General features: G+C 46.4%; 2 protein-coding genes across 2 annotated transcripts; one reads left to right on the top strand and one right to left on the bottom strand.

The window, feature by feature from the left end:
* Positions 1 to 434: 434 nt before the first annotated feature.
* K441DRAFT_699373 (uncharacterized protein) lies at positions 435 to 1,626 on the bottom strand (the record flags this gene model as incomplete). The annotated part of the gene is made up of 1 exon (XM_067653148.1): positions 435 to 1,626. One exon carries the CDS (start codon positions 1,624 to 1,626, stop codon positions 892 to 894), a length of 735 nt encoding a protein of 244 aa, XP_067499551.1. The 3' UTR covers positions 435 to 891.
* A 4,419-nt stretch (positions 1,627 to 6,045) lies between these two features.
* On the top strand, positions 6,046 to 7,942 carry K441DRAFT_462987 (Opi1-domain-containing protein; the record flags this gene model as incomplete). The annotated part of the gene is made up of 3 exons (XM_067641791.1): positions 6,046 to 6,499; positions 6,756 to 7,273; positions 7,304 to 7,942. Coding segments are annotated over 3 exons (1,611 nt in total), but the record flags the coding sequence as incomplete, so codon positions are not given.
* Between the last annotated feature and the right edge of the window lie 10,190 nt (positions 7,943 to 18,132).

Raw genomic sequence — 18,132 nt, 5'->3', positions numbered from 1 at the left:
TATCTGACTTTCGACGATATCGTTAAGCTCTACCACCAATGTCGGTATAACTAGTCGTATGGGAAGGGGGTATATCTGGCCCGTAAGGAGGAAAATCTAACCCTTTAGGCTTTAAGATCCTCTTTTATTGAGTTTTTACTGCTTATTCACGCTACATGTGACTCTTAGTACAACAATACCATTGGTATTACGATACATTTGGCGCCAAAACCCATATCGTACCAAGGAGTTTTGCCTGTGCCGGCTTCGCGCCACGCGTGCTTCAGCGCGCGGGATATATACGAAGCCCATTCCGGTATGTCTAATGGACTTCTAGATTTTCTTTCCTATCTTTTTAAAAATGCGGTTGTGGAGCAGTATGCTGTTTTTGGTAGGCTTGGCTGGCGCAAACACCGGCTGGCTTCACGCCGTCTGTCACTACGCATCCGGATGTCGTGCTTAATCCCACGGTCGTTTCTCTGGCGGGTATAACTCTGGCGAAGGCTAGTAAGTAGGAGTCCTGTGTATCCTATCTATAGAGGTAGTGGCTTATTGTGCAATAGTAACTTAGAGCCAGCCCACGATCGGACTAATAGGAATCGACTCCTCTGGGGCCTTCCTATTCATCATGATGGATACGTCTCCCCCCTACTTCCCTTCCCCGCTCTTTCTCTCCCCAACCTATCCTAATACCTAATAGATCTCGACGTGTAAGCCTACCCNCCCCCTCCCGCCTCCCCCCAAACCCCCAACTAACCCTCCCCCAACAGCCTCCCGCACCGTAAACGGAATGCGCCAAACCCTCCTCTACTGCATGAACACCGGCTTCAAAGTCACCACCCCGCGCACCACAGCCACCAACATGACCATCCTCGCGTCCGCCAACTCCGGCATGTGCCCTACATCGGCCCCTCACCGCCCGCCGAATCCCCGCCCCACGGCCACCGCTACGTGCAGCTCCTCTTCTAGCAGCCCGCCGCCTTCGCCGTCTTGGCTTCCCGGGCCGCTGCCGTGTCGGGCAGGTTCAGGTTTGATCCACAGATCTTCGTGAGCGCGGCGGGGCTGGGGATGCTGGTTGCGGCGGATTTCTTTATCGTGGTGGGCGCTCAGAGTCGAGTGGCGAGTGGGAGTGTGAGCGGGAACGCGAGCGCGACGACGAGCGTGGGGGTTGCGAAGAATAGTTTGTTGCCGTTTGGGGGGGTGGCGGCGGGGAGGAGCGGGCTGCTGGGAGACGGGTGGGCAGCTATGGTTGCGGGCGCGTTGGGGTTGGCGGTGTTGTAGGTTGAGAGCTGGCTCCTTAAACATTTGGAGGGTTGGAGGTGGAAGGATCTTTTGGCTCTGCGACCAAGTCGCTTTCCTTCTTCTCCCAGATGCACATTCTGTACATCTGTTCTGGCACGCAGGATGATTGCCAGTAAGCTTGTGCGCTTGGAGGTAGTGGTAGCTATACTCTATAGAGGTGCTACCAAGCCTATGAATATGAAAGATATTTCTAGTTCTGCTTAGATGTGCAACCCTCCGACCCTCGAACGCTGTGGATGCGTAAGCTGGCGGCTTGTGATGTTTCAACAGGCATGAATTGCGAGCATGGGTGGTGGGTGAGTGTGGGGCATACGTAGAAGACAAGATGGATATCCCTGGTGTCATGTTGTTAGTGTTACTTTTCAAACAGTACGGCGTCTTGGCCTTGGTCGATTGGTTTTTCAAATGAAGTCCCATTGAGATGCCGATTGTTATCGCAGGCATTGGGTGCCTGGAAAGCCAAGTTATATGCGTATTGAATGCCCGAGTAGAAGCATTATTAACTCATCAATAGTGAGCAAGACATGCTGTAAGATATTTGTACCTGTAGGTGAGCGGTAGGGTGGACGTTGGTTTCGGATGGTAAGCCTAAGTCCCAAAGAGGCTAAACCCTTCAACCTTATCTGCGGCCCCTGTGCCCCTGTTGTCGTAAACTGTAAACACCGTCTCTACATCATTAACTATTCTTATGTTACTCGACCGTCTTAGTGAGATCCTGCGCTGGAATTTTAGTTGGTTTATTACGCGAATGGCCGCAACACCTTCGGCCCTTTCCAAAGCTGGAGATGCCTCGGAGAAACCGACTCGCTGGCCTCTCTCATTCCGGATGCGATCACCTCAAATACTGGAAAAAGCGCCCAAAGGGAGGTCAAGAGCCGCTGACTCACGAAAACCCTATTGGAGCCATTTATTGTATCACGGGCCCAATATGCAGCCGGTGAAAATTGATTATTGCAAGTCCAGGACCACTTCCGAAATCATCGCGCAGACATTTCTTGATGAGAAAGTTCTCGGCTTCGATATGGAATGGGAGTCTGACACAGGGTCACTCCAGCAGAAGATTTCTGTTATCCAGATAGCCAGTGAGAGCCGAATTGCTCTCTTTCACATTGGCTTGCACGCAGGCTCCACACCCGAACAACTCATTGCGCCTTCACTGCGGAAAATCATCGAATCACCAAACATCACCAAAACAGGCGTCTCTATCAACTACGCTGATGGGAAACGTCTAAGAGAATATTTTGGATTGCGGCCATGCGGCCTATTTGAACTAAGCTATCTATACAGGCTAGTCAAGTATGCAGCTACCTCACCTAGTCAAGTCAATAAAGGCCTGGTGGCATTGAGAAAGCAGGTTGAGGAGCACTTGCACCTACCACTATTAAAAGATAAAGTGCGGATGAGTAAATGGAGCAAACCCCTCAACCAGAAGCAGATCCAATATGCAGCCAATGATGCTTATGCTGGCTTTATGCTCTACCATTGTATGGAAGCGAAAAGAACGAGAATGGATCCAATACCACCACGCCCTGCACATGCGAAACTGTGTCGGCCAATTCAGCTCCCGCAAGTCTACATAGAGAAGAGTCTTGACAAGTCCCAGATGAAAAGAGAGAATGCAGGAAGCAAACCACATGAGAATCAAACCCAAGCGAATGAAGACGAATCCGTTCTAGACCCAGTCTCAGCGGAACTCTTTGCCGATCTGTGCCAACGAAGGGCAGAGCTAGCTACACGGCACAACGTAGAGTACCATAAAATAGCCATCGACCACACTCTAAAGCGTATCGCGCAACTGCGTCCGCAACGTCTTGAGGATCTCCGTAAATCAACAGCTACCAACCCTCACCAACCATCCCGCTACGCCGCAGAATGGCTTGCCGTTGTGCACAAATTCACCGCCGCGCGGCTGCCGTCGCCGGGTTTGCCTGCGCAGCAAATGGTCTCTCTACCGACACCGAACCGGGGGATTTTATCATCCTCTACCAGAGTTCCCCCACTGCAACATCGCCAGCGTACTGCTCTACGCCCTATCAACCCCCCGAATTCTTTGGCAGCTGCTCCTCAGCTGACGGCGCCTGGTCTGGAAACCCTTTCGCCCTCCTCCCGCCGTCTTTCTTCGGCTCTGACAGCTCTGCGCGCCCGGCTTTCTCACACTCTTGGCAAGCCAGTCGATTCTATTGCTTCGCATGTGGTCATTAGGGCGCTAGTAATGTCACCTCCACAGAGCGTGGAAGAGCTGCGTAAAGTCACTGGCATCACGAGTTTGACCCAAGCCACAGAGCAAGCTGGGATTGGCCTGCTTAAGTTTATAGCAAAATACGCGCCTGCGAAGAAAGCTGTTGCGCTAAAAGAAGTGGAGTATATCAACCTTACCGGCGAGGACGCTGCGATGGCCGACTCGTTTGAGAGTGTGGATGTGAGAACGAGGTTGTTATTGACGAATTGGCGTTTTCGGAGTCTCGTCAGAGATTTCGCTATGGTCCCGCCAGGGTAGTTTCGTGGCTTGGTGAAGGCGTAGGGTATGAGGATTGAAGATTAAGGATTTATTACTATTACTGGCTATGTATGGAGAAGTTTTTGGATATCGCTGGTCATGCGTCACTACTGCATTGGGTAAATTTGGAGTCCGGCAAGTAAATGTTGGCGTATTTTCAGGGTCTCGGTAAAGCGTGGTATATTCCTTAGAATACCCGGTCAAGGGAATGCAAGATTAACGGTGTCTGGTGTAGAGCAGTGCGAGGGTTTTGATTACCAAACCTCAGCTATTGAATGGACACATATCATCGGCTACATTACCTCAACATCACACGGCTGTTAACTAAGTTTATGTCCACACATCTTCCCTAGCGGGGAGCGTCTGCCTCAACCTACAAGCGAGAACTCACAAGCTCAAATACCTGCTCGTAATGCCCATCTATACATAATTCCAAATATCCCCTCGCCGCACACAGCGGCTACAACCGCACATCCTCATCTCTTGTCTACAGGACCGGGGACCGGGGTCAGAATCCACCCCCCTAACCATGATTACTCCGTCGAGACCATTGATCTTCGAGCGAAGCCACTTCTCGTCCATAGCCGAGCGCAATTCAGTGACGGGTGTGGAACGGAAGGGCCAGCGCCTGGCCCTAGAGAGAAACCCAAACCTGTCGCGATATCGCATATTTTGGGCAAGGCTGCTGTCCTATTGCAGGGCCCTCCCCATGGTATGCAAAGGCCTTCTCCACCGTCTCGTGCACGCCAAATGTCAGAGCTCGCTTCATGTAACATGTGAGCATGCGAGTCGATGGGCGCGAATCGCCAGGTGACGTCTTGCACCATGGCTACGAGGAGCTGCTGAAGGGCGCATGCGGTCTGGACCCGCAATTCGAGAGAAAGAGAGAGGAAGGCATAATATTGAGATAGGGCCGGGAGTTGTTCGGACCCGAGTATAATGGCTTAGACTTGGCAATGTCAAAAGCCTCGAAGCTGCTGAAAGTGACGTCCGCTTTTGACGGGTTGTGGGACCATGCTGCCCTGGTTCTCACCTCACGATGCGGTTGAACTTGTTGACTGCCTCGTTTAGGTAGTGCGGGTTCGGTTGCTTGAGGTAAAGCGGACCTGCTGGGCCTGTGATGGGGGTTTGTCGTAGCCTGTGATGTTTATCCCACTTCACATGGCAGAGACCAGGCTACCTGCGGAGATTTTCGAGCGATCTCCACGAATCAAGGAGCTGGCAGGGCCGTCTGCTGTGTTGTCAAGAGGTTCAGCTAGTGGCGATAACTGCGCTCGGTGGAACTGAGTGGCATTGGAAACGGCGGCAGGGGATTGGGGAAATGCTGTGGCTGTCGAGACACGGGATAATTATCCGAAGGTAGCTCACCAGAACACACGTGTAGTGAAGCTGAAGTCTGGGTGACGTTTGTAGCTGCTCGATTGAATATAAGCTTAGTTGAGGAGAAAGGGAAGAGATTGGATGAGGTTGGAACAGCCTCTCTCATCATCCCGCATCATTTCTCATGCATCTTTGCAATTTGTTTTTCTGAGTTCTCGGTTCGTGGTGACGCACGTGTAGAGAGATCGGCTTTATCTTCCACCGACAACAGCAGCAGCACGAGAAGCCATAGTAATGCTCAATGTTATTGCGATCATCTAGCGATGTCCCAATGGTTGAATGTAGGCTTGGCCGCGTTGAAGCCGGGGCATTGCGGTAGTTATAGTGGCTGCAGTGGTGGTTGTACTCGTGGGGAAATAATTAGCGGGCACTCCAGGCTGTTGACATGACCAAGAAAATGGAGTGGTAGAAAACCGATCACCCCCATCTCTCACCCTGCGCTCCAACTAGCGGTAGGAGTGAGATGAATCTCGAATATAGTAGAACTGCGTCTATTTATGCCTTATCCGTGTCTACTTCCGCTCAGCTGTTATATAGAAGAGCCGAAACTGCGCGGGCGAGAGAGAGTCCTTCGGCGGCACGCTTGTGACAGCGTCGCTTCCACATGCAACAAGCTGCAAGGCTCTTTTAAGCGAAACCCTTCTCTCGTCTTGCATGTGACTGCGACCAACCCAACACCGGGCCAAATTAGAAAGCACCAAATCACCCTCCTGCCGCCTCTACTCCTCTCCCCCTCCCCTCTTTACCGGACGACTTCCTTCCAGGGGAGCTGAGCAAGTGGCTTTGACTTTCCGAGCACGGCAACTCTCTCAGTCTTCTGATTACCCGTCTCGGCTTGCTCTTGCGACGTCACCACCCCCCAGTCGCTTTGGCTTCTGTGAGCCACTCCACCTTCCAACATGCAGCAGGAGAGGCCGCCGGCTTACACACACGAGCCTGATACTCTCCATCTGCCCTCCGTCCCTCGCCGTGACCTCCCATCCATTGCGACAGCTACAAGACACCACTTGCCTGGCATCAAATCATTGGACTTACCTACCACTACCTCCTCACGCACCTCCACTGCCAATGCCGGCCATGGTAGCCTCGATGTGAATCCGAAGTCCCATGCTGACCCATTGCAATGGCACTACAACCGCCCATTATCCCGCACAAACTTCCCGCAGGTGCCGTCGACGGTGCCGCGCAACTCAACGGAGGTTGACATTGGCAGTCCTATGGAAGTCGAGAGCGTTACGAGCGTAGACGATCAGCACACCCAGAAGGCAGCTAGCATTATCTCCATGGACGATCCTGATGTTCGGCTAGCAGCTGAGGCACTGTCAGGGTTGGGGAATCCAGGTGAGTAGTTTTGGTCTCATGTTTATCACGCCGCTTCACAGCAGTACCGGGCCACACTTTAAAATATATACCAGTTGGGGGGCCTTGGACCCTTACCGAACATCCGTACACCGCCCTGTATATGTCACGCCCTATTAGTACTTGCCGCCGGGGGATAGTCTCGAAGGCCTCTGGAGGCATTAAGCTGTCCCACCCACCACTACTTTATGGCTTAACCTATGCTTGTTATATCGACACTTAGCTAATGCTATGTCAGACTTCGTCCGGTCTCCTACCAACCGCAACTCAAATCTCCCCCGCGACCGCACCCACGAACCAGAACCCCTCCTTTCGCTCCTCACCTCCAATCATCCCTGGCTCGGCGGTACTATCAACGGCTCGATATCCGCATACACCACCACCAAATCCTACTCTCCGCGCTTCATCCAGTACGGCGCCGAGCTACTCGAGCGCAATATCGGCTCGCCCGTCGCCAACACCGTCAGCTCGGTAGGTCGCCGCACTGGCGTTGAGAAGAACCTGCGTCGGTACCTGGGTGGGCACCGTCGGCCCAGCGACCTCGAGCAGGGCGACGACGCGGCTGGTAGTCCTGGCCACAAGCGTCGGCGCGTCATGAGCTCTGACGCCATGGACGTCGAAATCGGCAGCCGCACCCCAACCCCGCGCACCCGCGGCGACTCGCAGAGCTCGTACGCGGACACCCTGCCGGCGTATGACGACCACCGCTCGCCTCAGTACGAGGAAACGGCCACCACTCCCAGCACGGCCGTCGTGGTAGTCGGCCCGCCGCCCAACCAAGACCAGAGCCAGACTCAGGGCGGTTCCCAGGACCGCCGCGTCAACTGGCCCACGCAGCTCATGATCACGACGTCCGGCCTCGGTGCCGCGCTGTCCGAGGGCTCGCTGCGCAGCCTGAAGTTCTGCCTCGGCCTGCTGCGCTCCGCGACCCAGCACGTCGATACCGCCATGCACGCCCTCAAGCTGCTGCTGGACGACTACGAGAAAGCGATGCGCGCGCGGCGGCAGGAAGGCGGCGAGAACACCGCACCCACCACGGCTCTGACCACCACTGTCTCTAGTACGCCGGTGGACGAGAAGGAGGAGCAGGTCCGCGCCCTCGCGGCCCGCATGAAGCACCTCTCCGACGACATCTGGCAGACGCTCAAGACGGTCGTCTCGTCCGTGTCGCGCTACACCGGCGGCGCGCTGCCGGAGAACGCCGGCGTGCTCGTGCGGCGGCAGCTGCTGAGCGTGCCGCAGCGGTGGCGGGCCGCGGGCGAGAGCACCGCGGGCGAAGAACGCGAGGGCCGCGGCGAGGAGGTCCGCGGCGCGTACAGGATGCTTGCGTTTGCGCGCGAGGGCCTCGACATGATGGCACAGGTTAGCACGGTCGTGGATGGGACGATCGTCAGTGCGGAGACTTGGTTGGGGAGGATGGGGAGGCGGAGGGAAGAGGAGGTGGAGGGGAGCGCGGAGAAGGGCGAGAAGGAGGGGTTGGTGGGCGCTACGGGGGAGCAGTTTGGGGCGGGTGAGAAGAGGGGGTTGGAGAAGAGTGGGTTTTGAGGGCTTGAGATATGGTCTCTGGCTTTTAGTGTAAAACGATCTCTGGGGAGCTGAGGTTTCGGATCGGGTTGAAAAGATCTTGGGATGGACTTGGGATGGGGATTGCTACTGCCGATTCGGTGGTGCTTGGACTCCGGGCATAGGATTAGGACAAAGGAAGTCAAAGCTGCTTCCTTGAAACACGGGACTTCTAGGGATTTCATGCGTGTGGACAGCTCTGAAACGCCGTTCTGGACCCTCCACTTCCACTTCTTCCTTTTCTTCTTGTCCTTCTCTTTCCTTTGTTTCCCCTCTCAGGGCTTCTTCACGCAGCGCATGGCGTTTTCGTTGCCTATGGGGCGTGGCGTTTCCGGTTCCGGCATCACCCGGAGGGGCTTAGGAGCGCTTTTCATGTTTCTGGCTGCGGAGCTTTGTGAGGGAATTATTTCATCAGCGCGCTTTTTACGTTGTCTTCCGTCGATAAGGCCATGGTAGGGTGGGGATATACCGTACCAAGCTTTTTTGGCTTCTTTATGACGTGGGGAGGTGTGAAAACGGGTCCGGGCTCGGTCCACCCTTTGTTCTCCTGCGGTTGCCGGGGTTGGTGTATGTAGCTTGATATAGCCGGAGGCTGAAAAGTCGTTGTGGGAGATTCGATAAAGTGAGGTTCTTGAGAATATATCACTAGGGAGTTCTTGCTATTGCTGTTGTGGTTACCGCTACGTTGTGCTGTAGTGCGGTCTGAGATCTGACGTCTGTGGTGGTGATTGGTTTTGGTTCTGTGGATAGGGGGAGCATGTGCAAAGGGGCGGCGATGACAAAAACCAAGTAAGTGAGTAAAGTAAAGACACTCCCAGCTGTGTTTGATAGGGTAGTTCCTCCTTGAGTTTTTGGCTGTTATAAAATGCCTCACACCAGTGAGGCTCACAGGAACGTGAAGTTGATGCTGGACGGCTTGGTTTGACGTGTAGCCGATAAGGTTTCCCTAGCTTGTAGCACTTCTTTTCTCCTTAGCCACACTTTGATTAGGTTGGATCAGGGCTATCCCTCAATTTCCCCTTAGGCTCAAACCAAATCATCCCAAATGTCGAGCTGAGGTACCTTAACTTTAGGTCGATGGGTCCTCCTCACTACATCCGTGGAAGATTCTATGGGACCAGCGGAATTTTTGCGTCTTCAGACTTTAAGAGCTATTTGGGGATAAATTCAATAACATCGATACATAGATAAAACGATGGTAATATTCCAGGGTGCCGTTCTGTTGATCGCGTAGCCAGGGGATACTCGGGTGCAACGTTACAAAATGTAAGTCAAGAGAAGCCCTTTAAGGAGCCTAAGGGGCTGTTCGGTTGCGACATCATATTCAAATATGGAGGCTCCATATTTAGCCGACATAGAGCTCAAATATGATTCTGAGGCGATCGTTCAGTTAAACTCCTTAGAACTAGAACACTCAGCCACAGAATTTTTAATGTTCCCTTTACCGCTAAAAACCACGCCAAAAGGTTAGCAACTTTACTATATCCGGCTTCTGAAACAGAGCTCCTGGCGTTGTTTCAATATATAATTAGCTCGACACTCCCGTTACAGATTCCAGTTCAATATGGAGGCTTTAGTTAAATCCACAGACTCGTAACAAATTAGGAAGGAACGCGTCCTTTCTGCTGGACTTTCAGTTCATATTCAACCTGACGGTTTTGCAACCGAACACAAATATGACCAAGATTCCACAACAGCTCTAGCAGGTTTAGCCACATATTGAAGGAATCGAAGCCACAGCAGACGGGCCAAGCCGGCGCTCTCCATGGGATGTGAGAAAGCGGTATGGTAAGACGCAAGTATACATCTTGGTTCAGTGGCGTGGCTTGGGCATCCAATTCAAGTGCTATGCCCAGGCCGAACATCACAATTAAGACTTGAGGCGTTTATTGCTGCGTGGGAAACTTTCTCACCCTTCCCTCAGCCGCTTTTAAAAGCATTTTATAAGTTGCGTATCAATAACCGGTGAGCGTTGGCATTAGAGTTTGATTCGATCAGATTATCGCAGGAAATATTGCCCACTCAGCCTCATCTACTCCCAACCGCATGTCCCATCCTAATAAGTCTTCTTCGTCCATCAATTTTCGTCAGCTCCTACTATCTTACCTCATTCTTTTCCAGAGCACAGCTAAGCTTCGTGCCGAATTTTAACTTCCAAAATGTCCCTCCCACCATATTGGGAATCGCATTACGATGCACAACTCGGGAAAATGTACTACTTGCATAGACTCAGCAAGGTCAAGCAGTACGAATTTCCTAGCATCGCTGATATAGAAAAGGACGGATCCAAAAATTCATATCAGATCCCTCGCCAGGCAGCCGAAGACTCTATCACGACGCAAATGTCGGCCATGTCTATTTCCCCAAGTGGACAACAGACTTCAGCCGCTCAGTCTCCTTACTCATACCCAATTCACATGCAACCACAAACCCTCCAGCATACTCCCTCGAACCCGGCACAGCAGCCAGTATCATCGCCAAGCGTCTATCCATCGCTATCGAACGTAAATAACTGGTCCTCGCAGCCAGTGAACTCTCAAATTAACCACCATCCATCAACACCACAACCTGGCCTTCAGCAGTCGACGCCAAATACACCATATCAGGCAAACCTGGTTCCACAAAGCTATACGCAACCTCAATACAATATGAGCTACCAACAAAATCCATCGACTCCCTACCAATCTCATGTAAATTCCCCTCCTATACATCCAAATAGCCAGCCAGCTATTCAGACTCAGGTAACGGCACCGACCCAGACAACACCACAGCCATACAATTCACCGTATGGTTCTCCACTGCAAGCACCCCCAAATCAAAGCTCTGCCAATTCGCGCGTGGTGCAGCCGTATAATTCTCAGCAAACCCAGGCAGGAATCCCGTCCATTCCTGGATATCCATATCAACAGATTGTGAACTCTGCACCGCCCCAGGGTCAGAATTTTCAACAGCCTGCAAATTCTGGAGCTCCGAATCCTTACCAGCAGCCCTTGAGCCCGACAAATGCTACGCCCTCGAACCAAAGCAACCAGCCAAATCAACAATTACAAGCTGTTTCTTCTCATCAGAGTTATCAGAGCACTAATGTAACCGCTACCTATCCAAACCAAGGATATTGCCAACCAAACTGGTCAAACACCGCACATCCAACATTTGCTCATCAGCCCCCGCCATCGCATTCGCCGACGGCACCAGTGTCGAACATTGCCCAACCTACCCCCATTAAGCCAATTCATGCTCTTCCTCCACAGCAACAACCCTACCACGCTTCAGCTGGACCTGTTCATCCATCCGCATCTATTTCTCTAATTAATCCAACACCTCCCTCGGATGGCCCTATCTCATCAGACCCCTATATCCCGTTATCAAGTCCTCCGCAATACAGCACAGTTTTGCAGCCGAGCCCAAGGCTTCAAATGAATAACCCAGCAGCTCCTAACCAAGGCCACCATTTAGCTCCGCCCAACACTCCAACGGTATACACTAGCACCTTTCCAGCTCCTTACTCCGCCGCAGCACACGGTCCACATGCCCCATACAACAACCCCCCGGCAATCCCCTCAGCCAGCCCCAACTCGCTTGCCCACCCCCAACCACCAGCCCAGCACCAGCCCCACGAAGAAGTCTCGGCTAAAGGTCTCACCACCAGCGTCAAAAAATTCTTCAAAGGCGCCAGCAAAGGCAAAATCGCCCTCGGCGTTGGTGGCGCCCTCCTAGCCGGTCTCGTCGGCGCGGAGATCGGAGACGGCATGTCCGAACTCTTCGGCTCTGGAGCGGGGGTCGAGACCGCCGACTTCTCTGGGTTTGAGGACGGCGGAGGGGGGGATGTCGTGTATGCTGAGACGCCAGCGGATGCGGGGGGGTATGATCCGGCGCAAGCGCAGATGGAGGAGCGGATGCAGGCACAGATGTTCGATGCGCAGATGCAGGCGCAGACGTTCAATGCGCAGATGCAGGCGCAGGCGTCGCAGGCCGCGATGAATGCTATTTAGGGGCTGAGGGAGAGCAGAGCAGTTGGGATTGCGAAACGTTCACTCCGAATAAAGTTACTCTTTACCGTCCTAGTCATTGTTTAACAAAGGTCTAAATATTTCTCTCTGCAAAAACAATTGTAAAAATACGGGTATACTAATTTAAACGATGGTATAGAATCTGTCGATCGGTAGTCCGTGCACCGATAAGTAAGTAAAGAATGAGGACTCTGTCTATTCAACTATAAAGAAAAGAAGCTATTTATACATGAGGTAGGTGTCTAAAATAGGAAAGGGAGGGGGGGTCTGTAACTGAAACAGGGGTAGTAGTATACCCGGAATAAGACCAAGGATAGGGTAATAGGCTAAATCCAACCTAAATTGACACACCCTCCCAGCTTTAAGCCCTTATTGGCCAAAGCTGCATCGCGAGTCTTGGCATGGTGTTGAGTCGAAAATACCCTATATCTTCTTGCTTGCCTTAGTCAATTTAGATCCTATCCTTAATATTAACCAAATTTAATTAATAAACAAATGTCTTGTGCTTCTGCCTTAGTAGAGCTTTTATTAAGCCATCTGTTACTATTGCTACAGTAGGCGTCCAATTAATCTTAATTTAATTGTCACGTACTTCTTAACGTAATTAGTAGTGGTGTATATTAACGTATTAAAGCTTTATAGATAGCTCTAGTCCGTCTTTTATAAGTAGTTAAATTATCTATAAATTGTTACAGTTAATTATTTACCTATTATCTAAGGTTAATCCAATTTCTTTAAAGAAGTAACTCTACTAGATTAATTCTGTTCCTATATGCAACAGAGCCATAAGCTTTGCCTTAGTGCTTGACTTTATTACTAATATCTGCTTAGTAGAGCGCCAGTTAATTAGTCCCCCGAATAGGATAAATAGATATCCTTCCGTACTACATCTACTTGTTAAGTTATCTCCGAATACTACATCGCTTGCTCCTATAAAGACTTAACTCCCTACATTATATCCTAAATATTTAATTGTGAGCGTCCTTAACTAATATAGGTAGGCGATCGCTTGATGGGCTGCGGCGTTGTGTAGGGGTAAGGGGTTTTGTAGGAATTCTAACAGCTTACTTAACGCTTTAGCTGCATCTAGTCTTATAATATAGGTCACGTAGAGGAGTAATCTAATTATCCTCTAGTAGACGTAGGTGTCTTAATTTAAAGCTTCCTCCGGGTTCGGTAGGAGCTTATTAGTACTTATAGGTGTACTAACTAAGCCTATATTAGTTAAATAAAAGTTATTAGCGATCTTCTTAATTAGGAGTCTTAATAGAGCTATAGCTTCTTTTAACTCCTATCTCTTAAGACTTAAATTCCTAGGAACTAGGATAGTTTACCTAGGTCCTTTATCTTATATCTCTTTATAAGCGCATTCTTAAAGCTTAGAAGCTCTAACTAGTTCCCCTTAGTGCTTACGGCACAGATATTATCTATATAGAAGAATACAATTAGTTAATTATTATAGTAGAGATACGGCTCTCTACTAATAGGCTTTAACCCTAATTTGGTTAGTTCCTAACTTAAGTTATTATACTAGAGACGTAGCAATCGTTAAAGTCCGTAGAGAGCTCTATGTAGTAGTAGATATTTACCCTTAATAGTAAATCCATCTGGATACTTAATATAGACTATTTCGTCAATTAAGCTGTTCGCGAACGCGTTAATAGCGTCGCCCTACTAAACGTCCAAATTAAATGCTGCGATAACTGCTATAAGAGCTCTAAAGACTTTAGCTGCCAGAGTTGCCGTATAGGTATCTTTATAAATCAACTCTTATAGATCGCCTCTTATACAGAGTCGTGCTTTAAACTTCGTTAGATATCCATTAGTGTCCGTTTTATAGGTAAATCTCTAGGTTATAAGCACCGTTTTAACTAACGGAGTCTTATTTATAACCTCGAATGTTCCACGACCGTCTAGGTCCGTGTATTCTTTTATAGCAGTAGTAAGGAACTCTTCCCTATACTAGTGTCTTATAAGCTCCTTCCAGTTCTTAGGTAGAGGTAATAGCTTATCGCGATAGATTTTCCTATAATATTTTAGGCCTACGTAGAAGGCTGCCTAAAGTACTTTAAAGCTGTCTACTTCCTTAAGGTAAGTCAAATAAGCCATATACCATTTAGGTAGCCTCTTTAATCGCTTACCCTTTATAATATTATCTTCCTTAATAGCTGCGCCGTCTTTATCCTATAAGTCATCCTCTATAGGTACGTATTTATAATACGGTCGTCAATAGGTAAAGGGAGCGGAGGAGCTTAAGGATTCTTTAGTAGGAATCAATTAAGGTTCTAGCGTCTTATCTAGGGTAGGTAGGAAATTGTTCTTTAAGGTTTATAAGCTTACTATATTATTATCTTAATCGGTTGCTTAGTCTTAATTTCCACCAGAATCTACCTATTAATTTCTACTATTATCCACTTAAATCTTATCTAAAGTCTTATTGTCCTTATTTAACGTTTTATCAAGCTCTTCCTAAAGCGTCCTGTTAACCTATAATATATCAATTACCTCTAAAATTTAATTAGCGCGTTTGCGGAGCAGATTCGCGAGATTTAGCTAATTATTATTATAGAGCAATTGCTTATTAAATGTGACGTCTCTTATTTAAATTACCTTCTTTTCGCTAGGTATATAGACCCTAAAGATATTCATTAACTAGTACCTAACTAGGTATCTAATATAAGCTTTTAGCTTAAGCTTTTAAGTATATAGGAGGTTATATTTAAGCGGGTAAGCTCTATAGCCGTATATATATAGATAAGCTATATTTAGTTTTAATAGTAAGAGCCCTAATACTAACTAAAGCTTCTTAAAAGGTATTATTTAGTTAAGCTAGGCGTTCGGTGTCCTATTAATTAAATACGCTATAGCTCTAATAATTTTTAGCTAGAGCTCTTCTAGTAATTAAGCTTTAATTTATATACAACAAGACTTAATAATAATTACCCCCCTAGAACGTTTAGTAAAACTATTCTAAGACTTTATATATAGGGCCGAGTGCTCTACTATAATTCCTTCTTAGGCCGTCTAACTATAGAAGTCGCCACTAAGGGAGGTTTCGCCATTAATTCGGATGACCGCGATCTTCTATTTATATTAACGCTTTACCTTATTTAAATATTATATAATTACTTATATTATTAACGACTTTTAGGTAAAAATCTCTACCTTATTTATCCGCAAGAATTCGTTAAAGAAATATATTGTCTAATTATAACCGTTATACGCTACGATCTCCGGAAATAGGTTAATATACACTTAGTAGAAGGGCCTTGTTGCCTTATTATTAGGTGCTCTTCTTAATATAATTTTGTAAGCCTTACTAATAGCATAGGTCTTATAGTTAATTGTTATTAGTCCTTAAAGCTTCACACCTTCTACCTTCTAGGGTAGATGCTTAATCGCTTTAGGTGCTGCATAACCTAGTCTCTTATACTAGAGCCTTCCTACTACTTCCTAATTAGGAAGGGGGTCTCGCGATTAGATTGCAAATAAGGCCTTTAGTTTATTATATTTAAGCGTATTTTAGTTATAATGTCGCCCATAATAGGCAAATGTCTTACAATTGTCTTTATAATATAGTAGGTTCTTTTTATTATCCCACCATATATTCTTATTATTAAACCTATCTAAATAGGCTAAATTTATATAAAACGCTAGTATATACGCTGCGTTAGCTAGTAAGATCCTCTTAGGACCTACTAGTGTCTAAATCGTAACTACTACTATCTCTATACCCTTAACTAGATCTAGGCCCGTTCTAGTATATACAAAGTCATTACTTAGTTAAAGCTCGACAACAAATCTTAATTGATTATTAATAACGTATATCGTGGTTCCGTTATTAAGAATTACGCTATTATATAGCTTATAGTTAGAACCTACGTTATAGGCGCTCACTTAGTATACGGCGAAGGTACAGTCCCTCGTCAAAAGTCTCCGTGCGAGCGCATTTTTTAGACAACCTACCTTACTAAATTACTATATAACAACCACATAATTAATTCTAAAGCTATAAAAAATATTTTAAGTTTATATTATATNTCCAATCTAGCTATTATACCCTTTTTTAAAATTTAAAATCTATAACTCCTTTAGAAATCCTATTAATTCTTTACTAAAATCTAAAATCTGTAATATATATTTTCTACTACTAAATATTAAANTTATTTTTTAAAAATTTCATATCTTATAGACATTTAGGTTTACTATAACTTTTTTTATTTAAATTTTTATTTTAAAAGTGTGAAAGTTTATTATAACCCTTTGTACCCTTAATTTTTCAAATTTGTATGGGAAATTGCATTTTTTTCACTCTTTTTTAGGTTTATAACCTTATAACAATTTTTTATACTTTTTAATTAAAANTTTAAATAGAGAGAGTTTTAATAAAAGCAAATCCCTATAAGATATTAAATTTTTAAGTCATATTTTTAATATCTAGTAATAGAAAATATATGCTCAATATAGTAAGTTTTAGTAGGAAGTCGGTAAAACCTAGAGACTTTTAATAAAGGACTACGGATTTTAAATACTAAAAAAGTATCGNGATTACTAGATTATATATCTATAAGTAGCTTTAGATGTTTTTTTAAGCTCTAGAATTAATTATGCGACTTTTATATAGTATTTTGGCAAAAAGTGTCATTTTTGGCGTGACCTCGGCACGGACACTTTTGACGAGGGACTGTACCGTAGTTATTTTCCTTTTAACTTTTACCTAGGCTCCGTACAGCTTCCTTTTATAGAGCTTCCTTACCTAAAGCCTCCTTCCTTATTTTTTTTTTTTTTTTAATTTTTGACTTAGTCTAATTTAATGCGCTTATAATCCTTTCTTTAACTTTTATAGCTGTGGCTTTATCCAATTTCCAATCCTTTAATTAAACCAATTTATTAATATAGGGACAATCTAGAAACTAGTGAATATCTCCGCAGTAATACAGTAGGGCGTCTTTCTTCTTTAACGTCCTAGATAGTGTAGTAGGGGCCTTATCCTTAGGAGCCTTGTCCTTAGAAGCCTTGTCTTTATAAGCTCCGTTAATTAACCCGCCTTAAAAGCCTACTATATTAGCACTAAGCTAATCTCTTCTCTTTTAGGCAGTCTCTATTTGTTAATAGTTCTAATATATTTTAACTAGTTAATCTATAGATATCATCTAGTTACTAGCCTAGTTGTGTTTATTAAATTCGACCCTCTATATTAAGGCCCAATTTGGTAATACTAGCTCTACTACTAGTAGAAAATCTCTAATTATATAGTCGCCGTATACGTCTAGCAATTTAATCTTTTTATAGTCGTTATATATCTTCTCCTACTGCTATAGCTAGGCCTCGAAGTTCTGGTTCTTTGGGCCCTTTTTAACCTTAGTATATTAAGTGGATAGGTATAGCTCTTACGCTATATTAGTGGGGGCAACCCTCTCCTTAAGAGCCACTAGGGTATTATATACTGAGTTAATACCTAGTATATAGGTATTAAGGTTCCTAGCTACTATACTAGTAATATAACTTTATAGGGAGGTTAAAGCTGCCTTCTGCTTCTTATATTCCTTCTCTACTATCTTATACCTCTTATGGAGAATTTAAAGCTCGTCCTTCTCGTCCTTAAAGAGAGCTATATATAAGGTTGTTCCTAACTTCACATCTTAAGGCCTAGGAAAGACTAGTTTAAGCAAATAGGGCAACTAAGCCTATTTAGTTAAGGGGTTAACATATTCCTTATCTCTTATTTAAGCTTAAAGCCTAATAAGGTTGATCTATTTGTCCCAATTAGCTTAGTTTAATAATATTACCGTCGTAGTAATAGCTTAGGTAGGTTAAGAAGTTATATTAAAAGGTGCTTATAAAGACAAATAAAGTATTTAATAAGGGGTACGATTAATTAAATTAAGGTGTAGTATGGTAAGTTACCTAGGCTTATAACTGTCGATTGGTAGTCCGTATACTAATAAGTAAGTAAAGAATAAGGACTCTGTCTATTTAACTATAAAGAAAAGAAGCTATTTATATATAAGGTAAGTGTCTAAAATAGAAAAGGAAGGGGGG

This window comes from Cenococcum geophilum (assembly GCF_001692895.1).
Source record: "Cenococcum geophilum 1.58 unplaced genomic scaffold K441scaffold_50, whole genome shotgun sequence".
Classification (NCBI taxonomy): domain Eukaryota; kingdom Fungi; phylum Ascomycota; class Dothideomycetes; order Gloniales; family Gloniaceae; genus Cenococcum; species Cenococcum geophilum.
The sequence above is the reverse complement of the archived record's forward strand: the minus strand, read 5'-3'. Positions and strand labels throughout refer to the sequence as shown.